Source organism: Streptopelia decaocto, assembly GCF_964273445.1.
Source record: "Streptopelia decaocto genome assembly, chromosome: 2".
NCBI classification, from domain to species: domain Eukaryota; kingdom Metazoa; phylum Chordata; class Aves; order Columbiformes; family Columbidae; genus Streptopelia; species Streptopelia decaocto.
The window spans coordinates 21,927,381-21,953,573 of record NC_138655.1 but is presented as its reverse complement, the minus strand read 5'-3'; the positions used below and the strand labels follow the sequence as shown (position 1 = coordinate 21,953,573).

Here is a 26,193-nt window from a genome sequence, read left to right as displayed (position 1 = left end):
CTCCATCCTAGGGAGGACTGTGCGGTTCCATCACCAACAGAAATATCTTTACCAGTATTATAATGGCCCACATAAGGACACTTAGCCTTGGGTGCTTGCAGAAAGGGAGGGAAGATGAAGAGTGCAGAGAATAAAAGCCCACAACAAAACAGAGACTCAGAGTAGTAGGTGCAGACTTGAAATTGCAATCCAGTTGGCTCTATAAAGCTTAAAAAAATATCAAAAGTTGAGAGACAGCGTTTCATAGGTCAAGACACATAATGGTGGACACTAATTTTGTCTTGAGGTTATTTCCTTGCAAGTGGCTACATACCACTATGAATTTAAAAAAAGGTCAATTAAAGAAAGTTGGTTTTATTGTAAACAAAGTATAAAGTACAACATAAGAAATGTGCAAATCTTTAAAGTAGTCACAAAAAGCGTATCTAATACACTATTTTCAAACGGTTCACTTTCTGATATGTCATCAACATATGATAAAATAGAAATAGTGAAAGTTGATGCATTATTTGACACAAAAGCTATAGTTCAAATTCCAGGCTGGTGTCTTGACTGCCTCATATCACTTTTTGAATCACAACTTTCTAAGTTAATACAATACATAATATACTCATTTCATTTTTATTATAAACTGTCTTTCAAAGAATAACATGATCAAGAAGTCCAAGATACTTGGTCTTCTTCCTTAATCAACCCAACCCAGTTATGATATTTCTCTTAAAAGTGCAGTGTATCCATCTGTGAAAAACACAGTGCTACAGAACCGTGAGCAGGTGTAAAGGAAACAGTAAGCAACACAAAAGCAGAAGCATCGTACGATGCCCAGGAACAACCAATTGTAATAATTGCAAAGCTTGCCAGAGAGGCTGGGAAAATATTAGAAAATTAACAAGGACTCAGAAACATTCCCACCCTACAGCTGCCCCTTCTGAACCCCCTGGACAGCAGATGTAAAGCTGAGTGTGTTCAACACCCCGTGCAGGGGACAGCCCTGAAATCTCCAGGAGTCTGGCACCAAATCACCGCCTAGGATGGGGCTGGGGAATGGACAGGATGATAGGATTCCTACCATGAAAAGTTGGCAGAAGTAGAAAAACTGATTTAGATTATCTTACCTAGATGCATTTTGGGCTTTCAAGCCTGCGCCTGTACATTGCTGTCTTCCTAGTCTGTCTTGTAATAAAGATTGACAACTGGAAGCTAAAATCAGAGTTGGTCTCAAGCGTCAGCAGCAAACCTTCAGTAACACTGATGAGTGACTGGTCTAGAGTGTATATGAATAATTTGTAAGATTCAAAACTTCCACAATGTGTGCTGCTCTGCTCTAGAACCTTCCCTTTTTCTCCCCCCTCACCAGTGCAAAAGACACCCGCTATTCCAGTCAGCCACTGGTTCTCGCAGCAACATTTTTTGTGACCGAGTGCAGAGTGCCTTTGCCTCTCTGCTGCACCGCCCCCAGCAGCCAGCGCGGGAGAACCACAGAACGGCAGCAAAAGCCTTTTTTCAGCTGGCGTCTCCCAGTGACAACAGTTAATTCCACAGTCTCCAGAGCAAGTCCTTTCACTGGGTGGTCGCAGATGTTTGCGGCACGGCAATATCGTTTAACTTGCTCACTTCCATTTGCCAGTTCGGTAACTTCTTAGCCGATAAGTGGCGACGTACGTGCTTTGTTAAGTGGTCGCTTCTCATGAACCGCCGCTCACACATTGGGCAGGCAAACTTCTTCTCCCCGGTATGTGTTCTGCGATGGCGAGACAGTTCATCAGACCGTGCAAACCTTCTCTCACAGCCTTTCCAACTACAACTAAACGGCTTTTCTCCTAAAAGAAAAAAAAAACAAAACCAAAACACATAAGTACTAACTTAATAACTGAGCAACAAACACTGTTGCCTTGACCAGCAGGATTTGACTTTTGTTAAGAGAACTTTCTATTATGACAATTGAGGCAAAAATCTCAAAAAATATTAATTATTTTATGTATAAATGAAATGTGAAAAAATGTTTACATACCAATATTAAACATGCAGACTCACTATCCTCAAGGCTAAGTAGTACCAAGAGTCAACAAACCCCTGGAAACCAAGTAGTTTGAAATGCTCTTTACATCTCAAACCAGCAGATTTTAACTCTCGGCTCCACATAAATGGCAGATTACAACGACTGAGCATGCCCAAAACTACCCCTGAAACACAACCTGTAATACAACGTTCTATGTAACAGAGCTCTCTGGCTGTGAACTGTGAGCCTATGTGAAAATATATATGACTCTCTTTGCTACTGCTGAAGAAGAGCTGAGGTGTAGAGAAGTTACTCCAAAGTAAATAAAATGGTTATTAAACCTGAAACAGGAATAGTTTGGAGTGGATCCTTATATTCTTTCATAAAAGACTCTCTGAGTTTTGCCCACTTCTGACAAAATCATTCCTGTGCAGAAACCTAATAAGGTGTCTTTGCCTCTGGAAAAGCACGCTCTACATTGTGCAAGGCCTTGCTTCCACGCTGGTAAGAACCATTACTGAACAGCTTCTGACACGAAGCAACACCAGCACAAACAAACCGCTGAGTCAACTCCCTCCTCCCCTCACCCGGGTGATTTCCTGTCAGAGATTAGGCAGCACTGTAACACACACTGACAAAAAAAGTATTTCATTGCTGCCCCACAATTTGTTCCCTCAACAAAACCGGTCATTGCTAGAACTAACAAGTTGTCGACATAGCTGCAATTTTCCACATTCATTTTTAACATCCAGCACCAGTGACCAACCTGTGTGTGTTCTGACATGAGCCTTCAAATGGGAGCTCTTGAAGTATGTTTTCCCACATCCTGGGTAGCTGCAAATGTGACTTCTTATTCTTGAAGAATCAACCGGAGGAGTGTTTTTTGCTGCAGAAGGTACAAAGCCAGGAGCAGGGGCAATGGGAGAGAGTCTCGTGCCATTTGGACTAATAATGGGAGCCTTTGTGCTCTGCACAACTGGCTGGGGCACCACAAACATAACAGCACCTTTGGGAACCTGGGTGCCCATGAAGACCATGGGCTGACAGATAGCCGGCTGCGGGCTTGGCGTGGTGTTGGGCACTACGGCCGTCACAACGCTGTTGTTTGCAGGCAGTGGGACCATCTGGCAAATCACTGGCACGGGGGGGGCTCTGTTGCGCGGGACAGGGCACGGCGGTGCCACCGGCACCAGCTGCTGCGCCGACCCAGAGACAGGCTGGTGCCCGCTGACCGATGGCTTTGTCCAGAGCACCGGGCTGGCAGCTGCTTCTGCAGTTCTTCCTTCTGCTGCCAGCAGCTCACTGCTCCCATCGCTGGCTCCGCTGCTCTCCACCGACTGCTCTGCTTTGGCATCTTGTTTACTGTTTGTTTCCCTCAAAACACTGTCCTGGTATTTCAGCAGGCTGGCTGCTCTCACCGGGCAGGTTTGGCGATTACAAAGCTGGGCATCAGCCGTGTGGCGGATCACACTTGTCGCTCGAGCCTTTGGAGGCCTCTCCACCTCCCTGCACGGGGCAGCCAGAGGAGCTTTGGCTGCCTCTGACAGTGATTTGCCGGGGGCTGCGGCGGGTGTCCCTGGACGGACCATCTGCGACACCTCCAAGTCAGATGGGCTGTAGGGGGGGGTCAGGCACTGCGCGGGGAGAGAGACACAGTAAGAGGGGCACGTTACCCACACATTGCCACACTAATTCCTAAAAACAAGCACGCACACAAATTAAAAAACTTACAAATGCTGGTATCGCATTAAAGTCTGCTGCTCCAGGAAGCAAAGACTCGTCACTCTCTTCTGACACATCAGACGCTGGAGTTATAGGTCTCATTTCTGCCTGTTTTTTGAAGTCTGATTTCCAGTTGCAACTCATAGAAATAAGGGCTTCCACAGCCTCATAATCACTTTTTTCAGGTGTATTGTTCCAGAAATATCGAGTATCTCTCTGTTTCTCAGTCATAATCTCCATTTCTTCCTCCTGCTTCAGTCAGAGGAAAGAAGGAAACTTTAAACCTGATGCTAAGTTTGAATACCTTGCACTTAGTTAGAAGTCATCGTAAAAACCAAACAAAGCAATTTGCACAAGATCAATATGCTCGGTCACGTGGGAGGTATGCCTGTATTTTCCTGCCCTCCTCCTTATTTATATGATATTTTTATGAAGTCGTTGGTGGGGAAATTTGGCCATCTGGTGAAGATTATATATTTTCTTGAGACAAAAGAACTCCCCCCAAATCTTAAGCAACGGTTTAAATTATTCCATATTGCAAGTGTTGTGTCTGAAAGCTCAACAAAACACTCCACAAAAACCCCAAAACTTCCTCCTCCATCCCACCATCCTTCCAGCTTTGCTTTAAACACAGCCCTCAGTATTTGTGTTTATTTTTGACACATGAGAAAGGACCATATTGGGACTGAGGGAACATTTTCTTCAAAAGGTATTAGCTACCAAAAACATTCCAGAAAACATTCAAAAGGTCTTTCTCACACACATATGCAAGGAAAATCACCAAGCTGGAGAACTTTTTAATATATATTTATTTATTTAAATATATATATAAATATGCACATTCATCATCTAACGGACCACCTCACAGAACCAGCCCCCTCAGAAAGCCTCCTAGCCTGTATGTGCCACTATTAGCCTAACGCAGCTTTCGCATTCTGGGCATGGCGCCTGCCGCCGCTGGTGGATTCCTGCCCCCGCCCCGCCGGCGCGGGTGGCAGAGCCTCCTTCCCGGAGGCCGTGTGCGCAGGCAGCTGCAGTCCCGCCTGCGATGCGGCTCCTCACGGAGGCGGGCGCAGGGGCCCGGGAGGGGCGCGGCCCTGGGCGCGGGCCACCCTCACCTCAGCGGACCCCGCGGCGCTCCCGCCGCCCGCCCCCGCCCTCCTCTCATTGGCTCCCCGCGCCGGCGCCCATTGGCCGGCGCCGGGCGAGGCGCGGCCGGGGCGGCGGCGTGTGAACAAAGCGTGATCAGCGCCTGCTCGGCGCGCCGACCTTTCCCCCAGTTTCCCGCGCGGCCGCCCCCGCCCTCAGCCCGGCAGGAAGGAGCCAGCGGGGCCGCGCCCGCCCCGCCGGGCGGGGGAAGCCCGGCCGGGGCAGCCGCCTCGCCTCAGGGCGGGTTGGGGTCAGCGCCGCCACATCCGCCGCGGGGGAAGGGAAGCGACGCGGCGTTCCCGCGGGAAACGGGGCCGCGACACCGGCGGGGGTGTGGGGACTGCGGCTGGATCTTCCCCGCGCCGCCGGCTCGCTTGCCGCCGCCCACCCGCCGCGCCGGGCGCGCCCGGGAACACGGGCTGCACGTCGCCGGCCCGGCGGTGCCAGCAGGTTCCCAGCAGCTCCCTCCCTGCCGCGGCTTTGCTCGCCCGCGCCCCGCGCAGGGTGTCTCCGCGGCCGCCCCTCCGCGCAGGAGCTCCCCTGCTTTTTCTCCTCACCCCGCAGCCCCGGTCCCCCCGCCGCGGCTCACCGCGTCCAGCCGCCGACTCAGTCCGATCTCCCGCCTGTTCCGCTACCCGTGGTCTCTCCTCCCGCCCGGACCGCCCGCTGCCCCCGTCCGTCCCTTCGGCGTCCCCCTGCCGCGCCACCCCCGGGGACTCCCTCCCCACTTCGGGACACCCCGTTCTCCCCGCACAGCCCCGGGGATGTCCCTGCAGGGCCCGCAGTCCCGCCGGGCGGGGCCGCCACTCACCGGTGGCGGGAGCCGAGGCTGACCGGAGCACGCGCCGCCGCCGCTCTCCACCCGCTCCTTTATTTTCCTCTTTTTGTTCGCCGCTCCCCATTCAGGTGGCGGCTGCCCCGGCCCCGCGCGGGCGGGGGCGGGGCGTGGCTCCCGGCTGCCCCCGCCAATCGCCGGCAAAGGTGTGTGAGGCGGCGGCCAATGGGCGCCCTGCCCCTGCGCGTGATCGGCGGCTGCCCCGCGGCGTGGCCAGAGTGTCAGCGCGGCGTGCGCGCGGTGAGTCCCCGGCACCGGCTGAGTCAGTGCTGCCTCCTCCCCTCCCCCCCCGCGTCCGGGTGGGAGCGGCGGGGGCGGCCGGCGCTGCCTCGCGCTTCCTCGCGCTTCCTCGTGCATGAGGTCACGCGGCCGCGGGCGGGAGGGGGAGCGGGAGCAGCCGCAGCCTCCCCGGCGCGGCCCCCACCCGCCCGCTCCCCGCCGCGCTGAGCTGGAGCGGGGGGAGGCGGGCCTGGCTGGGGCCCCTACGGGGGAAAGACGAGCCCGTTGCTGGGCGCCTGGGTACCTGTGGGTGCCGCCCGTCCGCACCCACGCAGCCGGCGTGCTTGCGGGGCGGTGGGCTTGGGTCTCTGTCACGCATCGGGCCGGCGTCGGGTTTGCAGCCGCAGCCCCCCGGGCGTCCCGGGCCTGCTCCGAGCGCTGCCCCCCTCGGGCGGAAACCCTGTGGCGTCCGGAGCTCCGGGGAAACCCCAGCCCCGCGGGCACACGGCTCCGCAGCCCGGGCGGTGTCCGGCTGACCCTGCCCGCAGCCCCGGGCCGCGCTGCCGTCGGCTGCTGCCCGGGGGCTGGGTCGCTGCAGCCCGCGGCGCTGCACAGCCGGGAGGGCTGCTCCCTGCGTTCTGAGCTCAGGGCAGATTCTTTGTCCTGTCTGAAAGTTTTAACAACAGCAGAAGCGGTGGCTGCGCGTCAGCACCTGAGGAGTGGGATCCGGAGCCAGGCTGGTGCCACAGTGCCGCTCTGCTCTGGAAGTACCGCTGATGCTTCGGTTCCATTTCTCCTATTTGTTCAGCTTCACTTCAGAGATCTCCCCTCCTCCTAGGCAGTCTAGCCTCATTCACTCAGACCATTTTTCTACTTTTTTCTTTCCTTCTAAGATATGTTTTCCTGTCTTTCCCCTTTTCAGTGGTGGTGTGGTCCAGTGTTCTCTCATTCTGCCTAATTCTTCGCCTCATCAGCAGTTCTCAATTGACAGAAGGGGTCTGACAACAGGTTATGTCCTCCTGTAACTTGCCTGCAAATCTCCCAGAATGTTCAGTTATGTTTGAAAGTGAAAAAAATACTGCAAGAATATCAAACCAGCAGTTTCTTCAGCCTGAATAATGAGGATATAACAGTTGCAAAACACAGAGGGCAAAATGTAATTTAAACCAGTTCTTAATTAGTTCAAATACTTGTGTATTGACAGAAGACTGGTAGTACTACTCTCAGGAAGACACATTCTTTTGGTATTGCTTTAATTCCAGTGTTTCCACTGACACGTACAGCTGGAATTTCTGTCACTCGGCTTCACGCGGTACCCCATGCACATGTGGCGGGACACTTTCCCCGCTGTGCCCCTTCACCAGACTGCCCATGACGGGATCCCTCTCTCCTCGCTCCTGCAGCTTCCAGGGTTGTCACGGCTGAGAAAACGTGCCGCTTGACAGAGGGAAGCCTGCATCTCCCATCTTCTGTTTCAGTTGTGTAACCTGAGTTGCCTTTTGGCCAGATTTTATGAGATCCCTGCCGAGCCTGCAGGGAAACTGGTTGGCTTGACTGCCTCTTCTAGAGGGAATTCCCAAAAGATAATTCACTTCAGGGTGATCCAGATCCTTTTTGCTAGTAGAAGCAAATAGTTGTTTACAAATTACTCCACTGGATCTCACATCTCTGGGTGTCTTAACAGGAGAAAGTGTGTTTGCTGTGTGTTTCCCGCTGAAATCAGGAAAAAAAGTTGTAATGGTTGCTTGACTCCGGGAACATGCTCTCCTTTGCCAAACAGCGCTACCGTCACATGAGGCACAGCTGGGGAAAGACTTCCAGGCTCTTAAGTGCATATGTCTGCATTCGCTACAGCTGAAATAAAGGTTATGAGACTAGTACACAATAGTTCTTGGTGAAATTCAGTGTTTCATGGCAGGTTCTGTCATGGTTTTTGTGATTGTAATTGTTCTTATTTAAAACATTTTGAAATATCTTTCAAAGCATATTATTGCCCCTAAAACTAAATCTCTACAAATTGCACCAGCATTACAATTTAACCTTACATGATAACTTCACTCACAAAACTAAGAGCCGCTTCCTGCAACTCAGCAGAAAATTGGGCAGATCTTTGTCACTTTTTTCACCCTTATGTGTATGTAATGTATATACACAAAAGTTTCACTGACTTAATGAGAACTTCAGTGTTAAAAATTCAGTTACCAACATGAACTAAAGGTCTGTATCATGAAATACTTTTATCATTTTTAGTTGCTTGCAACATAAGCTGCCACTGGGGGTGGCCTGTGCTGTTGAATTTCCAGAGCCGCCCTCTGCAGCAGCTCTGCCTGTCAGTCTCTGCTGTGCCGGTCCCTTAGGAAACCTCCTGCTCGTTCTCCTGTGTTATTACCTCCCCTCACCCCTGGGCTCTGTTCCCACCATGTCAGCCCGTGTCTGCTGCTGCCATCCAGGTGCCATGGGACCTTCTGGCCCTGCAAGTTCTGTGTTAGGCACTGAGCAGCTGGAGTCAACGCACAAACAGCTGAGGCTGGACTGGTGGGTCAGAATCCTCTTCCACCTTCCCCCTTCAGGAACTTAGGCCACGTCTTCAGGTGAGGTCTGGATGCTGAACGTGGTGCGTGGCAGGAGCGTGGGCTCTGTAAGAGACTGCCTGGTGCCAGGAGGTGACAGGGATGCTGCCAGGGCTGAGGGACTTTGTTCAAGAGAGCGGAGAGGGACTTCCCTGTGCCCGTCCTCCGCAGGCGTGTCACTGTCATCTCAGTGGTGTGTCCTGCAGCAGCGCTGCTGGCAGCCGGCCTTGGGCTGGGAAAGAGCAGCCCTCGGAAGTGGGGAGACGTAACTGCTCCTTGACTCCCATACCCCACAGGAGCTTTGTGTGTCCCCCCAGACCTCCAGTCCCTTCTGAGGGCACAGCCTGTGAGTTGAGCTGCTGTGCCCCCGCCTCCTCCCCCTGCACAGACAGAGCCTGCCCTGTGCTCAGCCCCTGAACTGCAGCGCAGAACTGTCAAAACCACCTCTCCCAAAAATAATCTCTGCTTCAGGGGCTGGAAAATGTGACAGCTCATTTTCATATGTAGAGCAGTGCGGTGGGTGTCTGAAAGCAGCTGAGGCTGAGGGGGTGGCCAGGGAAAGGCAGCTCTGAAATGGCAGGAAAGTGGCAGCTGGGGAACATGAGAGGAAGGACGGAAGGAAGGATGGAAGGACGGAAGGAAGGATGGAGGGATGGAAGGGAGCAAACTGAGAATAAGGAGGGGCAGAAGAAGGGGTGGAGGCAGCAGACAGCAAATTCAGGGCAGGAGAGAGCTGTACAATGTGGGGCTGTTCTCTGGTACATCTACTGCTGCTCATGTTAATTTACTGATAATTGGGAAAGTGTCTCTGCTGCTACAGACAGCAGTAGGGGTGCTAATTTATACATCAGATAACTGGGGAGGCAGAGCACATAATCAGCAACAAGGCACCTTGTGTCCTTTTCTAATTTCTCTAAGTTCTTTCCCTTCTTCTTCATACCCCATTTTACTCACACATCCCAACTTTTACGAAAAACCTGCTTTGTCCTGGTTTTGCAATTTCTTATTAGACTACCAGATGAAAAGCAGAACTAACTTGTCATTAAGACTTCAGTTTATGGGGTTCATTTTGCTTTACCAGTCTGATTGCCAGACGGAGCAAGTCCTGTTTGGCTGGCAGCGCCGTGTTCCTCCCCAGCCTTACATGATACTAACCCCAGTTTCTGTCTACGTGCATTTTACACAGTATTGCTCATGGCCTTTTTTCTTGGGAGCATTTGTGGCCATATCTGAGTCACCGCAGTTCCAGCCCTGCCGTGCCTGCCCAGCGCTGTTCAATGGGAGGCTTCAGAGGCTGTTAGCAGCGCTGGTGTTTGTGCTGCTGCCATAGCAGACAGCCTGGTTAGGGGGAAAAAAAAAAACCTCAGGCACCTATAATGAAGTCTAGGACAGGCGAAAGAAGCTTCTTTTTGGCAATTGAGCAGATTTCAGTGAAACTGATGTTCTCTTTCGGTCACTGGAAGCAGCTAAAGGATTACTGTCCGTTCACATGTATTTGTATTTTCCATTCAGTTTCCCAGAGAAGCTGGGAGTGTGGTTTTTGTGCTGCTCTGGAGAAAATGGACATGTCTGGGTTTTTTGTTGGGAAGGTATTTAGGATTCTGACTTTAAGTACTTGTGGGTTATTTATGTATGCCTATACCTTAAGTTTAAAAACCATTTATCCAGACTGCAAGTCATATTCTTCCAATGTGGAAAGCTAAATTGTCACGGGGTTGAGAAGATAAATTAGGGAAGAGAATTTGCTACATGGCTGGTAAATCACTGGCCAGCTGTGTAACTGCAGTCCTGGCCAGCAGTCTGGGCACTGAGGCCAAGTCAGGCGAAACCCCGTCTCCTGCATTTCACCCTGCTTTTGACAAACGCGGCTTTGTTATCCGTGGCTCATCTCAGCTTGGGCATGCACAAATAAGGAGGCATTTTAACTTTCTCCTTTATCCTAAACTCTTGGCTTCTACATACTACTAAGTAAGGTTGTTTTCTATGTCTTGTGATGGGACATCAAGGGACATTTTTGACCTCTGATGTTAGACCTATACCTGTTTCACAGAAAACGATAGACAGTTGTTTTAGTCAGAGCAGAAAGAATCCAGGTGAACAAATGATTGCTTCAGTATCCACTACAGATTGTGAGAGGGTTTATATTGGATTTGGTTGTGTGCCACCCAAAACTTTCCTCAGGTGCTGTGGCTGTCCCGAGAACTGTGTTTCTTCTCAGAACAATGGACAGGATGATGGTACTGGCCACAGCCCCATTTCCCATCTGTCTTTTGGAAGGGCAGCCAGAAGAGGTGTCTGGTCATCACAAGCCAGCCAAGTCACATAATCGCTACATGTTTTGGTACCAAGGAATCCTGGGATTTCTCTATAGTGGAAATCAGGAGTTAATACTGGAATGATTTGTTGATTCTTTCCATGTAGATCTTGCTTACTTCACTTCACATGGTGTGAGCATGTGTTTATTTTTGTTTAGTATCTTGTGTGGTCTTTCTTCACTAAAGGATCACCGTCAGTTCGAATGTATTTGTATTTTCAGTTGTTGGGCCCTGTGCCTGATGTGGAGATACGCCATCTCACAAGAACGTGGATCCACAAGAGCTGTGGAAGAGTATGGCAAAGTGGCGCTGTTTGTTTGCAGACAGAGCTTGGAAAGTATCAGAAAACACAACTGAGAGCCTTTTCTGCTTGCAAGGATGACACAGGGGTCTGTGTGTTCCACCACTTTGAATGGTGTATTTATTATATTCAGGGTTTTCCCGGCGTCATAATTTAACTATTTAATATAAAACCTAACTGATCAATTTGAATTTCTGCTAACAAAATCAGATACTTTGAACTGTCAGCCAGAAGGGTGAGGAGACAGCCTCTAAGCATTATGGAATGAGCTTGTGTAGCTAACAAAGCAACCATATGTGTTACAATCAGATGTTTCTTTTCCCAATAGAAGCGTTAGAAACACATTTGTGTGCTTTTTCATGCCAAAATGGAATATCCTTGTTACACAATGACTTATTGGCTGCTACATTACAAGAGTTTCTCTGATGGGCTAAATCCTGGAGGTATGAAGGAGTAGAGATGGTGGTATGGCCAGGGCATCTCATGAGACATCAATTTGATACAGAAATCAGCAGGGACAGCTTTGCCTTTCCCCCTAACATGGGTAACAGCATTTCTACACCTGCCATTATAGGTATTTTGACAGAAGTCATGTGAACAAAAGTCCTTCTTTTATTTAACCCTATATACCTTTAATAATTTTTGAACTTTTGACTAGTTTCAGCCCTATATGACAGATGAGATAGAGATGTTAATAGCTCTTGCAGTGTTAATTTGTTGATCCTAATGCTTGATCCCACCCCCACTACATAGCTTTTAGTTTATATTCAAGCAAGCAAATAGTCTCTGGATAGGAAAATGCAGGTACAAAAATGCAGGTAGCATGTCCTACATGCCATAGAGAGTAAACTGCGCCCTGTTTGTCTCCCTGCACCCCCTGTGCTCCTCCCGAGCGTGCTGGAAGGCCTTGGGCTCTCCCCTGCCCCGCTGCTGCCTCTTGCCAAATGCCTCATTCACATATTGCGCCCTTGGCTCCGGAGTACAAAACACACCACTGGCATGCTGTTAAGCAATCTACTCACTGTTAGTCATTGATTTCTTTTTTTTTTTTTTTTGTCCTTAGCATGTCGCAGGAACTAAAGGCACAAGGCACACTTGAGGGACCAGTGGAGATCAAGGCCTTGTGTTTCATTTGAAGAGACATCACCCGAGTCACAGCTTTGCTGCTCACATAGTCTCTTGGCAACAATGTGAGGATTGAGCAATAATACTCTAAATTTTTAAAGCAAGAGCCTATGTGAAAGCCAACTTTGGTGCTGCTCAGTGCAAGTATCCCTGCTGTGATCTCAGATCTACGCGAGGGGCTGCAGAGGAGATCCCTGTTAACTCTCCAGATGCACAACATGCAGAGACAGTGTTGGCTTTGTCAGAGACCAAAGGGAGGGACCCCCCGTCACTGGGGTTGCCCTCATGACCAGAAAAACTTGCCCAGAGATTTTCATCAGCTGTGCCAAACCCCTGGACTTTGCAGATCCCTGTGGAGTGCTTTAGCTGGAGATGGCACAGGTTACACAACGTGCAACCCATCCCAGCCACCAGCATGGCAGCAGGGTGCTGGCATCTCTGCTCCCGGAGTTCTCATCTGTGCAGCTTACTTTGTTCCTGCAGCTCAGTGTTGGGGACATGCGCCTCATTCCTGCAGCTCCCCATGGGGGTGAGTGCCTCAGCCCCACAGCTCCCCATGGGAGATACACACTTTGGCCTTGCAGATCACCCTTGGAGAGTCACCTCTGTCCTGCAGCTGGTCCTGGCAGACATGCTGCATGTGGTCAAACAGATGTTCACTCTGCAGGAGCCACAGTAGCAAGGAGAGAGACAGTGTGGGCCCTGTTTGAGGTGACATGTAGAGTGGCACCCTTACCTCATGGGTGCTCTCCTAGAAGAAGAGGGCACTGTCTTGTCCATAGCAGACAGGGCATGCATTACCAGTGGGATCCGCAGTGCAGACTGAGCTTGTATAGCTGGTTATGGTCCCTGTGACTCCAAAGGGTGGTGGTGATTCTCCAGTCCATTGAGATGGGGATGCAGGGGTGACATGCTGGAGTGAAAGGGCTGGTAGGCAGCCTTGTAAAGACCTCCTCAGCCTGAACCCACCTGGGACTAATGTCTCCCTGCTCCAAAGCCTCCTCTCCATGAGAGGAAGGAGCGATGGTGGGTGAGGTCAGCGCCTGGAAGCGTATAGATGTGTAGGCACGTGTCTGTTGCAAAACAGCCACAGAGGGCTGTGGAGTGTGGCTGGTGCTAGTGAGTGTGAGGTGAGGGGGTGGGAGATGCACTGGCGCTCTCCTGGTCTGCAGGTACAAATCATTTGCTCCAGAGGCCCCTCGTTGTGAGCAGCTGGGAGTGAGCCAGGGCACTGTTTGACCCTGGGATCATGTTCGTCCTTAGGGTCAAATAGCAAAGTGAATACAAGAGTCCCCAGAGTCACTGAGGGTGGAGTTCACCTGAGATTAGGTGCTTATAACACAAGTGTCTGTTTTTGTAGCTCTCTTTATAGTCAGTGGAGCGCTAGTAAATATAAACCACAGGGTTCGGGCATGTTTCATTTTTCCTTGATGTGGGATGAAACACACTCTGAGCTCTGTTGACTTCATCTCCTGTGCTGATAGTGGGAGCCTGGCCAGCAGCCATAGGTGCATGAGTCTACAAAGCAGGTGGAGTGGGATGAGGTGGATCCCACCATGAGTTCCTGCAAGGCCAACAAGAACCATCAGCTGGGCAGAGGAGAGTTTTGTGGAGGGACACAGCCTGAGCGAGCCCAGGGCTGCCCGGTTTCCTGTTCATGTGCACGGCTGCAGCTTGGAATTGGTACTGACTGACCTTGGCTGCCAAGAGACCTGGGTAAAAACTATAGGGAGAGAAGAGATCCTGTGATGGGGACTGACATTTAGGAGAAGCTGAGGAAGCCGGAGGATCTTACAAGGGCACCAAGGAAGCAGAGAAGGAGGGATGCGGCAGCTATTGAGATGGGGCACAGAGAGGGTGGTTTCAGACCCTGCAGGGAACAGGGCACTCCCAGAGCAGCTGCCGTGGCGAGCAGGTTGGTTGCCTCTGTTCTGTGCCAGAAGCTTCTGTTTTCTGTGTTTCCTCTGGAGGAGGTTCGCAGTGTGGCAGCTGGCTGGCAGCCTCTCTAGGGGGTTACTCCACGAGAGGCAGCGGTTCTGTTCTGCTGGGGTTTTAGAGATGTGCTTGTCCACCATGAACCTCTCCTTCGGCCCTGGGTCTGTCTCTTCAGGTGTAGCCGTAAGACTGGCGGCAAGAGCCTTGTGATCCCTGTGGATTTCAGAGCTGATTCAGAAGGGAAGCTTGTATTTAAAAATATTGTTTTTAAAAAAGTCAGGAGAAAGTGTACATATGACTAGCTCCATTCTCGCAGGAGAGAATTGACCTTCAGTTCTCACTAATTCCTGACACGTTTGGTTTTGTGAAATATTTTTTCTTTCATTTTGAACATTTTTATAGTATTTCATGTTGCTGAGTAAGCTTCAGGTGAGTTTTGCAGATAAACTCTGTTTCTACACCAAAAGGAATGGCTGAAGCTTGACTGATGTGCTCATTTTCAACATGAACTTCCATGAAGCCTTTCCATGGGTGCTGTTGAAAAGTAACTGTCTGGTTTGCAGTAGTGGCAAGGCAAAATGATTCTGGCAAAATACCATTTCATCTCCCTTTGTTTAGGAACGGAACGTGCAGACTGATTCTGCAGTTGTTAATCCCAGTGCAGTGAATTGAGCGAGGACCAAAAGGTGGAAAAAGAGATATCTACCAGAAGAAAGTTTGTACCTAGTTGTTGGTTTTGAGAAGCACTCCTGAAGCCCATCTTCATTTCTTTGATGGCACCAGTTGTCAAATGAACATTGATGTTGTAACAGCTGTGTGTGTATGTGTGTTTGTTTTGCAGCTGGGACAGTTTTAATTATTGGAAAACAGCTCCATCCTGTGCTCTGTGGTCAGGATCATGCGCTTACCAGGAACTGTCTTCAAAGCCCTTCCAAAAAAGAGCATTTCCAGCATCCCTGTGAGTGTGGGTGGAAGAGAAAGCAGCGAATGAAGGTCAGGACGTTCTTGTACCCACAAAAGGCTTTGTCAGATAAGGTGGGTCACATTGCCCATGCTTTAATTCTGCTTGTGTGTTCAGTCTTCCACTGCATGAACCTGGATGTGCAGGCGGTGGCTGCCATCCTCACGTGTCTTGTTTGTGGTCAGTGAGCGTTGGCTGGTACCGGTGCTGGAATGTGAGTACAGACGTTTGTCCTCAGGAAGCTTTGATGTTAACCTCAGATCCAGGTCAACCTCATCAGACTGTGTATGTTATACACTGTAACGTATAGTTCTCTGGAGCGGGTGACGTCCATAACAATTCTCCAGAAGTCTTTGCCTGGTCCTCGGTCAGGGAAAGAACTTCAGGTTCCCAAGGCTTCTGGAGAAGTCCTGGGAACTCCTAAAGCTGGTGTGACAGCCCATTCTCTCTCACCCCTGTATTTTCTGCCCTGTGTGAGATGCGTTTTCACATACTGTCAGCCTATTGCAGTTTGGATCTGCCTCCTTATGTGTAGTGGATCAGAGGCTGAGATTTCGCATAAGAGCAACCAGAGACATTGTGAAGGCTTGCAGCCACAGTGAAATCTGTGATACGCCATCCTGGTGAGCACACCTAGGGAAGGCAGAGTGGTAAAATAAGACCATGTCTGTGAGCATCTGCTGAACTGGGGAAACACAGTGTAGCAACCCCTGCTGAAGGAAGCTTTATGGATCTGACTTAGGATGACACAGATGACACAGCAAAACTGGGGGGATTAGGACCAGATCTATGTGTGGCCCTGTATGCACAGACCTCTCTCCCCTCTTCAGGATGACTATTCATAGTCCTGGGTCTGGCCAGCCCAAATTCAAATAGTGCGTGGGTCTGTTTGGTTACTGCGGAGTTATTTGGCAACTCTGGGTGAATACCATTAAATAATCCTGGGGGTGCTGAATGTCAGAGAACTTGAGGCTTTAGAAACTTTGGGGTCAAATTTACTCTTGTTAAATAAACAGTGAGTATCGATTAGATCATATGACAGACCAACTGAGCACTCTTTCAAATACCGCAGCTCATTGGAGTCGTTTCTATGTATTTATCTGCTCAGAATCTCTTGAAATAGTTGCTTTGTTGAAAGGAATATTAAATCTTTTACTCATGCAACTCTATGTATTTTCCTGTGCACAGCCCTGTGCACATGGACAGGAGGATTTTCAAGGCTGCTTAGATGTTTTGGATGCTCACTTTGTTTGGTTTAGTTGGAGACTTGAATCCCTTGGGCAGATTCGAAAATCTCAGCCATAATTCTTTGCTTATGATTAGTACGTCAGGGCAAAACCTTTTCCCTGTCAAAATCATTTCTAAGTACTCCTTTCTTGCTGCTATAATAAAAATAAAAATGTGTTTAAGAAGCATTTGTCTAAACGTATCCATTTATCTTACTCATTTGCTGTTTTGTTTACTGAGGAAGTTCTTCAGTCACAGTCTGTCTATATTTTGTACTGAGTAGGGTAGCAAGGAGCTTGTCAGAACTAAACATACAGATTTATAAAGACATTTTATTATGATTATGTATACAGCTTAAATGTCCTGGAAATGTTTTCTCAAATCTTTCAGTACTACAGTTACGTATCTGGCCTCGAACGTATGTCAAGGAAACTCTATATGGTGCTGCCAAATGCAGCTCCCACGCATCACACATACAAAAAGGTATTGCTTTGCAGCAAGGGAGAAAGGTGAGGAGTGAAATTAGGCAGAGGAAGGCTGCAGGGGTGCATGTGCTGTGTTTACGTGGGTCCCGAGCAGGAAGCACTTGTGTTGCACCGGCAGTTTTGAAGAGGAAAGCACGGCCCGCCTTGGTGCCGCTTCCCGAGGCAGCTCGTTACGCTCATCCTGGTGTCTTGCGTGGTGCTGCTTTCTGCTCAGAGGAGCTGCAGCTGCGGGACATACCATCCGGTGCCCTCCCAGCTGCTCTGCTGCAAATAAACCATTGGCCCTGACTGCAGGGGAGGCCGGTGCAAGCAAGAGGCTCCTCTTCACGCATTCTCCCCGTTGTTTCCCACGTGGAAGCAGCAGTGGTCGGGTGGACATCAGCGTCCTTGCCCTGCCAGTGGGGTACACAGTGCAGCCTTGGGCAGCGCAGCGTCAGCGTCGCCTTTCTGAGCTGCCGGGGGGATGGAGGAGCTGAGCTGACGCACCACGCTACGCTGGAGCAACCACACGTGTGCAGAAAATAAACCCCTCCTCAAACCTGACTTGGCTCTTGTGCCACTCTTTTAATATTGGGTTTGACCTCTGGTTTTCCTGTTTCCCTCCCACCGAGAAGGGGGTTTCCTTGGGAGTGTCACACCGAAGTAAGCAGAACTCTGTAGAATTTGTTTTTACTCAGGGTGAGCAGCGCACTGGTTGTGCTTCAGGCACACATGAAGGAATATGCAAATGGAAGAGTTTAGACAGGTTTATAAATATGACTTTTCCTTCCCTGTGAACGTTGAAATGCTGTGGACCTTAGATTTTGTTTTGCTTGCAAGTGCTGGAAATGGTGCAGGTGACCATTGTCTCCAGCGGTTTATCAGAGGGGGTTTTTTTTACCCCTCATTTCCTCTCCAGCTTCAAGAACAAGAGCCACCAAGTCAGACTCCAAGCCCTAGAAGAACTGCAGCTGCCCCTGCCACGGGAGGAGCTGAGTGCCCCCGTGAGTGCCAGTCGCCTGCCTGGAGCACAAGCACCTTCTCCTTTACTCACACCCTGTAGCCTTTTTGTGGTTTTGGTTTTTGTTGTTTTGTTGTGGGGTTTTGTTTGTTTGTTTGTTTTTTATTGTAGCCTGGCCTGTGGCCCCAGTGATGCTCAGGAATGGAACCTGTGGCTGTCCTGATGTCTGTGGTGCCTGCTGTGGGTGTCAGCCCCTCTGCAGGACCTGTGTCCCCAGGCTGAGGATGTGGTCACTTTGTGTGTCCCCGGACACTCTCTGGTTCCACGCTGGTTGAACAGGAGCAGCCACAGAGCAGGTTGGAGGGGTCAGCCCCGTCCCCAGGGCTGGCCCTGCTCCCCCGTGCCCAGTGCAGGAGCAGCCCCACATTCTGCCAGGCGATGGGCAGTGTGTGGCAGCTCCGCTCCGGCTGGAGAAGGTTCTGCTCTGGGCTGAGCGCACCCGCAGCAGAGACGGGGAGTGACAGCCTGGTGGCTGAATCCGTCATCCTTCAGGAGTGCCTGCAGACATGGTTACTCATCCACAGCTCGTGCCAGCTCTGGAGGGGCCTCGGGGAGATGGGCAAACCACCAGCTAACCCGCCTCCTTTGCTGTTTCTCTGCAGATGCAGGCCAGCCTGTGAACCACGGCAAAAGGACCTTTTGGAAATCTATTGCAAAACTCCGCAATCTCGAATTGGAAATTAAAAAAAAAAAAGGCACAAAAGAGAGACTTATTCAATAGGTCTATCTCTGCTCATCCTGTCTGTCAATTTATAGCCAACGTAGAAATTTTACATGAATTATGAACAAGGTACCAAGCCAAAGACTAGATTTTCATCTGGAGCATTACAGGTCTGCTCCTTGCTTTTCTCAGTTTGCTCAACCAGCCAAGAGAGCCTACTGCAGAAGCTGAATATTTTGATTTCCTAGAAAAAAATTGACAATCTACTTCATGCTGAAACAATGTCTTCTCACTTGCTGTCCGGGCCTTCAGCTAGCGCGAGCTTAGCTTATTCCAGACCAGGCTGCTTTGTCTGTCATGGCACATGTCCTCAACTTCACCCATCCATTGCACGCCTTATCTGAAACCCTCCTCCTGGGACCTGTAGTCATTTGTTCAAAATTAAAAATGAGACAAATAACCTTAGATCTCTTTTGAGTGCCTAAGTGGTGAGAAGCTGGGAACTGTGCTGGGTAAAGAAATGACTAGTTTATCGAGTGCCTGTCACAGGGACACGCCACAAAAGTGTCCCAAAGCCCAGCATTACGTGTGTGTGTAGAACACAGGTATAAACAGAGACCTGGCAAGATAACATGTTTTAAGGTGAAGTTGCTACAGTGTGAGACAAACCCCAGAAGCTTGAAGGGACAATGTCAATCTGAATTTGTGGGGATCTTAAGTAGCCACTGGAAAGGCAGAAAGAGTTCACCCACAGCAGGCAGATGTGGTCACAGGGGACCCGGCAGGTGAAGCGAGCCCAGCCACCCTCTCTCATGCCCTGCCGGTGCCAAGGGCAGCGTGGGGAGCTCAGCCCACCGCAGGAGAGGCTGCGGCGTGGCAGGGAGCACTGGTGGCCCCATGTCCCCTCTCTCCTCTGCCCCACTGCCCGTGGCCTGTCCGGAGTTGTCTCCTGCAGCCTCAGCCTGGTCCTGGTGAGTGCACGGCCCGGCTGGCGGCTGCAGAGTCTGCCAGACGTGCTGCTGAGCTGCAGGGCTCCAGCATGCAGACCAAATGCGTTCCTGCACACGCGGGCTTGCGGACACCGTCTCGTCGTGGTGCTTTAGTCCAGTGTGAGTGCATGTTAGGGACACCTGGCAGGTGAGACAGTTACCTCCTCTGAAACTTCCCTAACTCCGGCATCTTCCGGTGTTTTATGCTGGGACAGGAGTTTGTTCCTGTCCAAGCTGCATGCAACGTAACCAGTCTGCAGGTTTAATGGAGGTTTGATGTCAGAGAAACTCCCCACTCTGAGCAGGGGGGGTGGATTGCATTGTGGTTGCCAGTGACTGTGTGGACTGGGAGCCGCTTTGTGTGGCTGCTCAGGGCTGGTCCCAGCGCCGCAGCCCCGCCTGCCTGCAGCCAGGTGAGCAGCACCAGCAGGTTGAGTCCTGAGCACCGGTCCAGAGCCAGACCTGTGCATGGGCAGTGGGCAGCAAGGGTACCTTTGGGATTTATGTGCCTGCCCTTTCATAGCTGGGCTGCGGATGACTCCTCTTAGCTTGCTAACAGCCATTTTTTGAGGGCCGAGGTGGTCGAGCCCCACAGAAATGCCTGGGCAGGTGCCAGCAGCTGCACCCCGGCTGTGCCGGTGGAGCGGCAGCGGCTCATGGAGGTGAGTGCGGGAGCGTGCGCGCCGTGGTGCTGCGGGACCAGCGCTGTGGGGCGGCTCTTCAGCAGCACAGGCGACAGCAGGGCCCCCGCTCCAGGGACACTGCAAAACGGGCTTGGCAGGAGCAGAGGAACAGCACATCGAAATGCACTAAGCTAAACCAGCTTTGCTCTGTGGACCTTTTTCACAAGCCACCAAATAAAACGTTGCTTTGGGAGCTGAGCTGAAGCTGGGAATCCCTCTTCTGTTCCTGCCTTTCTGCTGCCAGTGACAGCCCAGCCCTCCCGGCGCCCTCGCCGGGTCCCGCCCGGCCCAGCAGCTGCTGCCGCAGCACCGCGGAGAAACCGCATGGTGGCTGCCAGGACCTGGGTCACCGGCCCGAGGGACACAGGGCTGGAGCTGCCAGGGGAGCAGCGGCTGAGCTGGCACCCTGAGCCTGGCACACTGGAACCCGAGGGGCTCTGCCCTGTAGGGCTGCCCCTGCAACACGGACTCCCAAAAACTGTCTAGAGCATGTTTTAAAAGCAAAATTTCAAGGCGTTGTCTGGCCTTCCCCTAGCTAGCAGAGGGGAAAAGAAAAACAAACAAACACACAAACAAAAAAAAACCAACCCTGAAAATCTATTCTGGTCTCACATGTGTCTCAAGTGGAAAATTTTAGCGGAACCGCTGTGTGCTGGCGGGGTGAGGGGAGTGAGGCCCGGCCGCCGCTGGCTCCAGGCCACAGGAGGGACGACGGCTCCTGCGCCTGCCACGCGGGCAGGGCCGGCCCTGGCAGCAGCGCCCGTGACACCAGCCAGCGGCTCCGGACGGGAGAGAAAGGAAACCCGAGCCCGGGGGAGCGCGGGAGGCCATGCAGACTTCAGACAGCACAGCAGCTGCTGCCTCTGTTACACCGCCCAGCCCGGGAAATACACGTCCCGGACTGCCTGGGTGCCAAGGTGTCTTTTCCCCCATCTCACCGCCCGGCTGCAGCCGGGGCAGCCCGCAGAGGTGCAGCAGCGTGGCTGTGGGTGCGGTGGCCAGCGGGGCTCTCCTGTCCCGCAGGGACAACGTGAAGCGTGTCACCGGCATTGCTGCACCCACGCTGTGGACACTGCCAGCCCGGCCCTGCTGACGGCACAGGCAGGGAGCTCCAGCCTTGAAACTGCGCCAGGGCAGCTCTCCTCGAGCTGGGCAGCCTGCGGGACAGCGACAGCAACAGCGACAGCGAGGAAGGCAGAGGAGCAGGTGGCTGTGAGCACCTCAGGGCAAGGGCAGCTGGAGAGGGAGGTGTTTTTGCTCCTCGGCCTTGCCCGCAATGCCAGTGTGCCAGGGCTACCCACTTTGGGACGTAGAGCTGGCTGGCAACATGCTGTTGAAGCATTCCTTGCTGAAAAACAGTAAGAATTTGTTGAAAATCTAAACTTTCAATGGGATGTCCCTGTGTATGTGGGAGACCAAGTGTGTCCCAGAGTCTGTCTCCCATGTCCACCCTCCGGCTGGTACCAGCATGGGTAGGTCAGTCCTCATCCCCACACAGAACAGGAAGGTTTTGGACCCTCAGACACTTTGCGAGAGAAATGGCTTTTCCAGGCAGCCCTGTCCATGCCGCCTGCGAGCGCCGCTCCAGCCGGGTGAGCTGGCACTGCTCAGGCATCGCTCAAGCTGAGAGAAGGGTTTGTGATCTGGTGTCACAGGATCACGGGGTAATTCAGAGGAGAAAAGCCCCTGGGACGTTTCCAATCCAGCTGACGGCTCAGAGAAGGGTCAGTCATAAGGTCAGACCAGGCTGCCCAGGGCTTCATCATGTTGGGGCTGGAAAAACCTCTGGGGATGGCAACCAGTAGCCACATGGGGCACTGGCTGTGATGGCCAACACATCCAGGCTGCTCGTCTTGTCTGAATTTCCAGAGCTATTTAGGGAGAGGGTTAAAATGTCAGGTGGAGGTTCCAGTCTGTGTAAGCAGCAGGGTGTGAGTCTGCAGGCGCACAGCCCGCGCCCTGGCTCCGCCGGCCTCGCCGCCTGCCCGCACCGTGTCCTTCGCAACGCGGCTGCCGGGCGCCACCGCGCACGGTCGGTGCCGAGTGCCGAGTGCCGGGGCCGGGCTGGGAGCAGCGGACGCGCGGACAGCCGGCGGGACGGGCAGCCTGGAGAGGGGCGGAACGGGAGAGCCCTCCCGCCCGGCCCCGCCGCGCCTGTCCCGGCCGGCTGCCCGCGGCTCCCTGGAGGCAGGGCGGGCGGGTGGAGCTCCCTGCCGGCCGCGGCTGCCGCCGGCCCCGGCTCCGGCCCCTGCCCCGCTCCATCCGCGGCTGCCGCCGGCCCCGGCTCCGGCCCCTGCCCGGCTCCATCCGCGGCTGCCGCCGGCCCCGGCTCCGGCCCCTGCCCCGCTCCATCCGCGGCTCCCGCCGGCCCCTGCCCCGCTCCATCCGCGGCTCCCGCCGGCCCCGGCTCCCCGGCGGGACGCCCCGGGAGCTGCCGAACTCCATCATCGGGTTGAAAAAGCGGGTACAGGCTCAGCACTGATGCTCCAGTGCTGTGCTTTCACATGCTGCTTCCAAGCAGCAACACCTACAGCAGGGGTCGACAGGTTTCGTTTGGTTGTTTTTGTTAGTTTTGTGGTTTGTTGTTTTGTTTTTGTTTTTAAAGGGATCTACCGGGAGGGCCGTCTCAGACCACAGCACTGGGTGTATCACTTTCTGCCCTTCGCCACCTCTGCGTTCAACACACTGGGCACAGACACGGCTGCATGAGTGACCTCAGGCTGCATTCCTGCTGCTGAGACCTGAAACGTCAGCTCCCCACTGCTGTCACCACCCTAACAGCAGGCTTTTCCATGTCAGAAGTGTGATAAACTTGTGACACAAGTATCTGAGTGCTTTTCTTAATTGCATTAATTTGTTAAATTAATACAATAAATTTAATTTTATTTCTTAATTGTAGGAAGGGTCGTGTTCAGAACGAGACTGTGTAGCTGAACAAAGTATACAATCAGTATCTAAAATAATGCAGGTACTCGCTAAATCACAGTATCAGTTCTTGGGCCTGAAATTGTTTTCCCTCCCATTTTTGAGCGATACCAAGTATCGGCCCTCTACTGACACAGCATACCAGGACACCTGGTGTTACTTGATGCACAACTGACAGAGGTTGTGGCCTGCGCTGCTGCAACACTTCAGTCAGAAAACATCAACATAAAGCATATTCAACAGAACTTGGGGAATGGCAACACAGCCCCACCTGTGACTGGGAGCTGCTGGCTGCCAGTGCAGCAGCCGGTCACACTGAAGGGAACCAGCTCCTGCTGCCACCTCCCCAAAGCTTCTTTTCTGACTCAGCCTGACAAGTGCAATTAGCTTTGTCCTATATAGCCCATTAATGCCCCTAATTCAGCTTAAGACCGTGGAGCTGCAAGGAGATTAAAATATAAAGTGAGAGAAAGCTTGTTACTCCAAATAGGGGACTTTAACAAGGGGGATCCACACCACTCTTGCACTCCTACCACTCGCACACTGTCCCCAGGTCTGGGGCAGACTGGCCTCTGTGTTTGTCAGGCCCCACAGTCCTGGGTTAGAAGGCCCTTCCCCCAGCAGCCCCGGTACCAGCACCGCACACAAACCTGCTCCTCTCAGCACAGACAGGAGCAGACAACACTCTTCTTAACCTTCAGGGCAAATACTTAAAGCCCACAACCCTCATCACATATCAAAGCAATAAATGGCAGTAAATCATGGTAGTGAACTGCATGCCACTATTTACTTGAAATTTTGAATTTTAATAAAAGGAGGAAATAAGAATTCAGAGAATGAGCAAGAAGCTTGCATTCAGCATAGTGCTTCCATCACGCAGAAAAATTAAATGCAAACCTTCTCACACCTTCCTTTGGTGCATGAACTGGAGGGCTGTGACCACCACAGAAATTACCTTCTCCTTCGTCACTGTCAGGGCAGCTAGGACGAGCCACCTTTGAGTACACACCCACTGCTTCTCCCCATTCCCACAGGGCTGGGCACGCAGCACCCAGCCTTCCAGCAGCAGCTGCAGGGCCTCGCTGCCCGCTGAGGCTTCTCCAGGGGGGTGTACGTGTGGTCCACATGTCACCCAATGCCTCGGCAAAGCCCCCAGAGCACCAGTGCCTCGCTCCTCCTGTGAGAATGAAGGTTTTGTTCCCCATGGTAGTTGTGGGAGTCAGAGTGCAGAGCAAAGCTCACCAGCAAGGGGAGGATAGACAAGAGCACAGCTCTTAGCAGCTACCATGGACTAAAGGTAGCTCTCTTGGGAAAAAAAAAAAAAGCAGCTAAGTAGAGCTACAAACCTGATTTTTCACTGCATGCTTTAAAGTATCTGCTTCTATTGAGTTTTGGATTTTTGTTTTTTTAAAGCAGGGTTCAAACCTGTAGGAGCTTACTATGAAACACTATCAGACTACTTCACTGCCCCCCACTCCAAAAGCAGCAATAAAGGGCATATATGAAGTGGCAACACATCCAGCAGTGGATCCAGGGCACCCACTTTTATTTTGAGATGTAAGGCAGTTGCACAGCTGCTTAGACACACAAGAGCAAGGCAGAGCCATTGCCTCCCATTCCTGAGGAGGACAAGAGCCTGGTCCAGGGCTGCAGCCCTGCAGCATCCCCGGGAATGGTGCATGGGCCCAAGGGCTGGGGCAGGGAGGCACCTCCGGCAGAGCAGTTACCTCACACTGGAACAATTTGTGTCAATCAGCATCAGAGACACTCCAGCTACACCAGCAGCGGCCTCAGTCAGCAAGAGGAGGTGCAGATGTGTGTTGAACATGACAGAGCTACGTTAGTTCCAAGTACCATATAGAAACCTTCCAGCTTTTATGTTTTCAGTAAAATTCTGAATTGCAATTACAATATCAATAGTAACACTTAGCAAATCAAATTGATAAATACATACTGTGTTCCAACTCCAGGTTGTTTTTAATGGCAAACCGTCTTCAAGTACAATGAATATTTCTGCTCTGGCCGCTCTTTAGATGATTTTTTCAACTGTGTCATAATTTAACATAGAACAGCTCTTCTTAAGACCTTGACAGAATCCTTAATTATCTTAGGCAATTGTAATTTCGTATTTTTAGCCAAAAACCATGCACAGCAGTCTGTCTACAGAAATACCTCAACTGGTAGCCTGAAGTGTGTATTACTCCTTGAAACACAGGGATGGGTACTAACTTTAGGTTAAAAAAAAAAAAAATCAGCTTTCTTGCTATCATTATTTATTCCCTTCCATACTTGCCCATTTAATTCCAATAGTAAATATTTCTTACACTGGATCTTCAAAACATAAGCCATTTCGTACCTCTTTAAGGTGGCCTGTAAAACTGTTCTGACAAGTTAAGTATCAACTGAGACTTTCAAGTTAATAAAATTTTATGAAGTTAAGATCTGCCAGCTGGCACTCATGTAAAATACATTTGCAACCAAAAGGTAGAGATTTTACCTCCAAATAAAGGGTTAAAAGTCTCCTTTGATTGCAGGATCCAGAACTTAATGCACTATTTCAGAACCCTGCCACCCCCATCTCCTCCTCCCCTCAACTTTCAAGTAGGGGAAGAAGTTAAAATAAGAAAGTAAGAAAAGGACCATGAAGAAATCAAGAGGCTCCAGTAACAGTAGAAAAATCCTCTGAACAGTTTCAGCTGCTCCAGTTATGTAACACAGTTGGCATTTGTATTTCTAGCAGTGTGCTTTACCTTTACTTTGGGGATGTATTCAAATGAAGTCAAGCACAAGAGAGCATTGAGGTTTCTGAAGACTTACGTAGCCCTCCTCTTAGGAGTCAGAACTATGCAGAACTAGCTGAAATCAATAAACACCATTAAAAACAAGCTAAAGGTTCTGTGACAACTTGCAGAGCTGGACTAACCCATGGTCTCGGGGGCACTACATGCACACTAACTAAAAGACAACTTCTCTTTTGTGTACCTCTTTATCTATTGCAGGTTTGGTGTTTGGTGTTAAGAACGGAATCTAAGGTCATGCTCTTAAGAAAAAACAAAAACACCACAAATTGCTTTTTAGCCTTCTAGGAACTT

The 26,193-nt window shown here is 51.2% G+C and overlaps 2 protein-coding genes across 7 annotated transcripts; one reads left to right on the top strand and one right to left on the bottom strand.

The window, feature by feature from the left end:
* Positions 1-338: 338 nt before the first annotated feature.
* Positions 339-5,922, bottom strand: KLF10 (KLF transcription factor 10). 2 transcript variants are annotated; one of them, XM_082047141.1, is made up of 4 exons: positions 5,682-5,922; positions 3,731-3,973; positions 2,766-3,633; positions 339-1,820 (listed from the first exon to the last, which is right to left on the bottom strand). In XM_082047141.1, exons 2-4 carry the CDS (start codon positions 3,959-3,961, stop codon positions 1,561-1,563), a joined length of 1,359 nt encoding a protein of 452 aa, XP_081903267.1. In that variant the 5' UTR covers positions 3,962-3,973; positions 5,682-5,922; the 3' UTR covers positions 339-1,560. The 2 variants fall into 2 exon arrangements, with proteins under 2 accessions (XP_081903267.1, XP_081903266.1); XM_082047140.1 differs by having other exon boundaries at positions 3,731-3,970; positions 5,682-5,791.
* Positions 3,990-23,005, top strand: LOC309437125 (uncharacterized protein). Of its 5 annotated transcripts, XR_014183499.1 has the most exons (4): positions 8,056-8,141; positions 12,174-12,300; positions 15,012-15,205; positions 18,446-18,655. XR_014183499.1 is itself a non-coding variant. In XM_082047142.1 (3 exons), the coding sequence occupies exons 1-3, from the start codon at positions 4,663-4,665 to the stop codon at positions 22,887-22,889; spliced, it is 960 nt and encodes a 319-aa protein (XP_081903268.1). In that variant the 5' UTR covers positions 3,990-4,662; the 3' UTR covers positions 22,890-23,005. The 5 variants fall into 5 exon arrangements, 1 of the variants encoding a protein (XP_081903268.1); XM_082047142.1 differs by lacking the exons at positions 8,056-8,141; positions 12,174-12,300; positions 18,446-18,655 and adding exons at positions 3,990-5,320; positions 22,782-23,005; XR_014183498.1 differs by lacking the exons at positions 8,056-8,141; positions 12,174-12,300 and adding an exon at positions 5,842-5,945.
* The last annotated feature ends 3,188 nt before the right edge of the window (positions 23,006-26,193 follow it).

Bases quoted from the DNA above. Each gene is read 5' to 3' on its own strand.
- KLF10 (XM_082047141.1), bottom strand. From the start codon at position 3,961: ATGGAGATTATGACTGAGAAACAGAGAGATACTCGATATTTCTGGAAC. The intron at 3,634-3,730 runs GTAAGTTTTTTA...CTCCCCGCGCAG, and splicing joins TTAATGCGATACCAGCATTT to TGCCTGACCCCCCCCTACAG. The intron at 1,821-2,765 runs GTTGGTCACTGG...TTTTTCTTTTAG, and splicing joins TCATGTCAGAACACACACAG to GAGAAAAGCCGTTTAGTTGT.
- LOC309437125 (XM_082047142.1), top strand. From the start codon at position 4,663: ATGGCGCCTGCCGCCGCTGGTGGATTCCTGCCCCCGCCCCGCCGGCGC. The intron at 5,321-15,011 runs GTTCCCAGCAGC...TTTGTTTTGCAG, and splicing joins CGGCCCGGCGGTGCCAGCAG to CTGGGACAGTTTTAATTATT. The intron at 15,206-22,781 runs GTGGGTCACATT...TTGTTTTTAAAG, and splicing joins AAAAGGCTTTGTCAGATAAG to GGATCTACCGGGAGGGCCGT.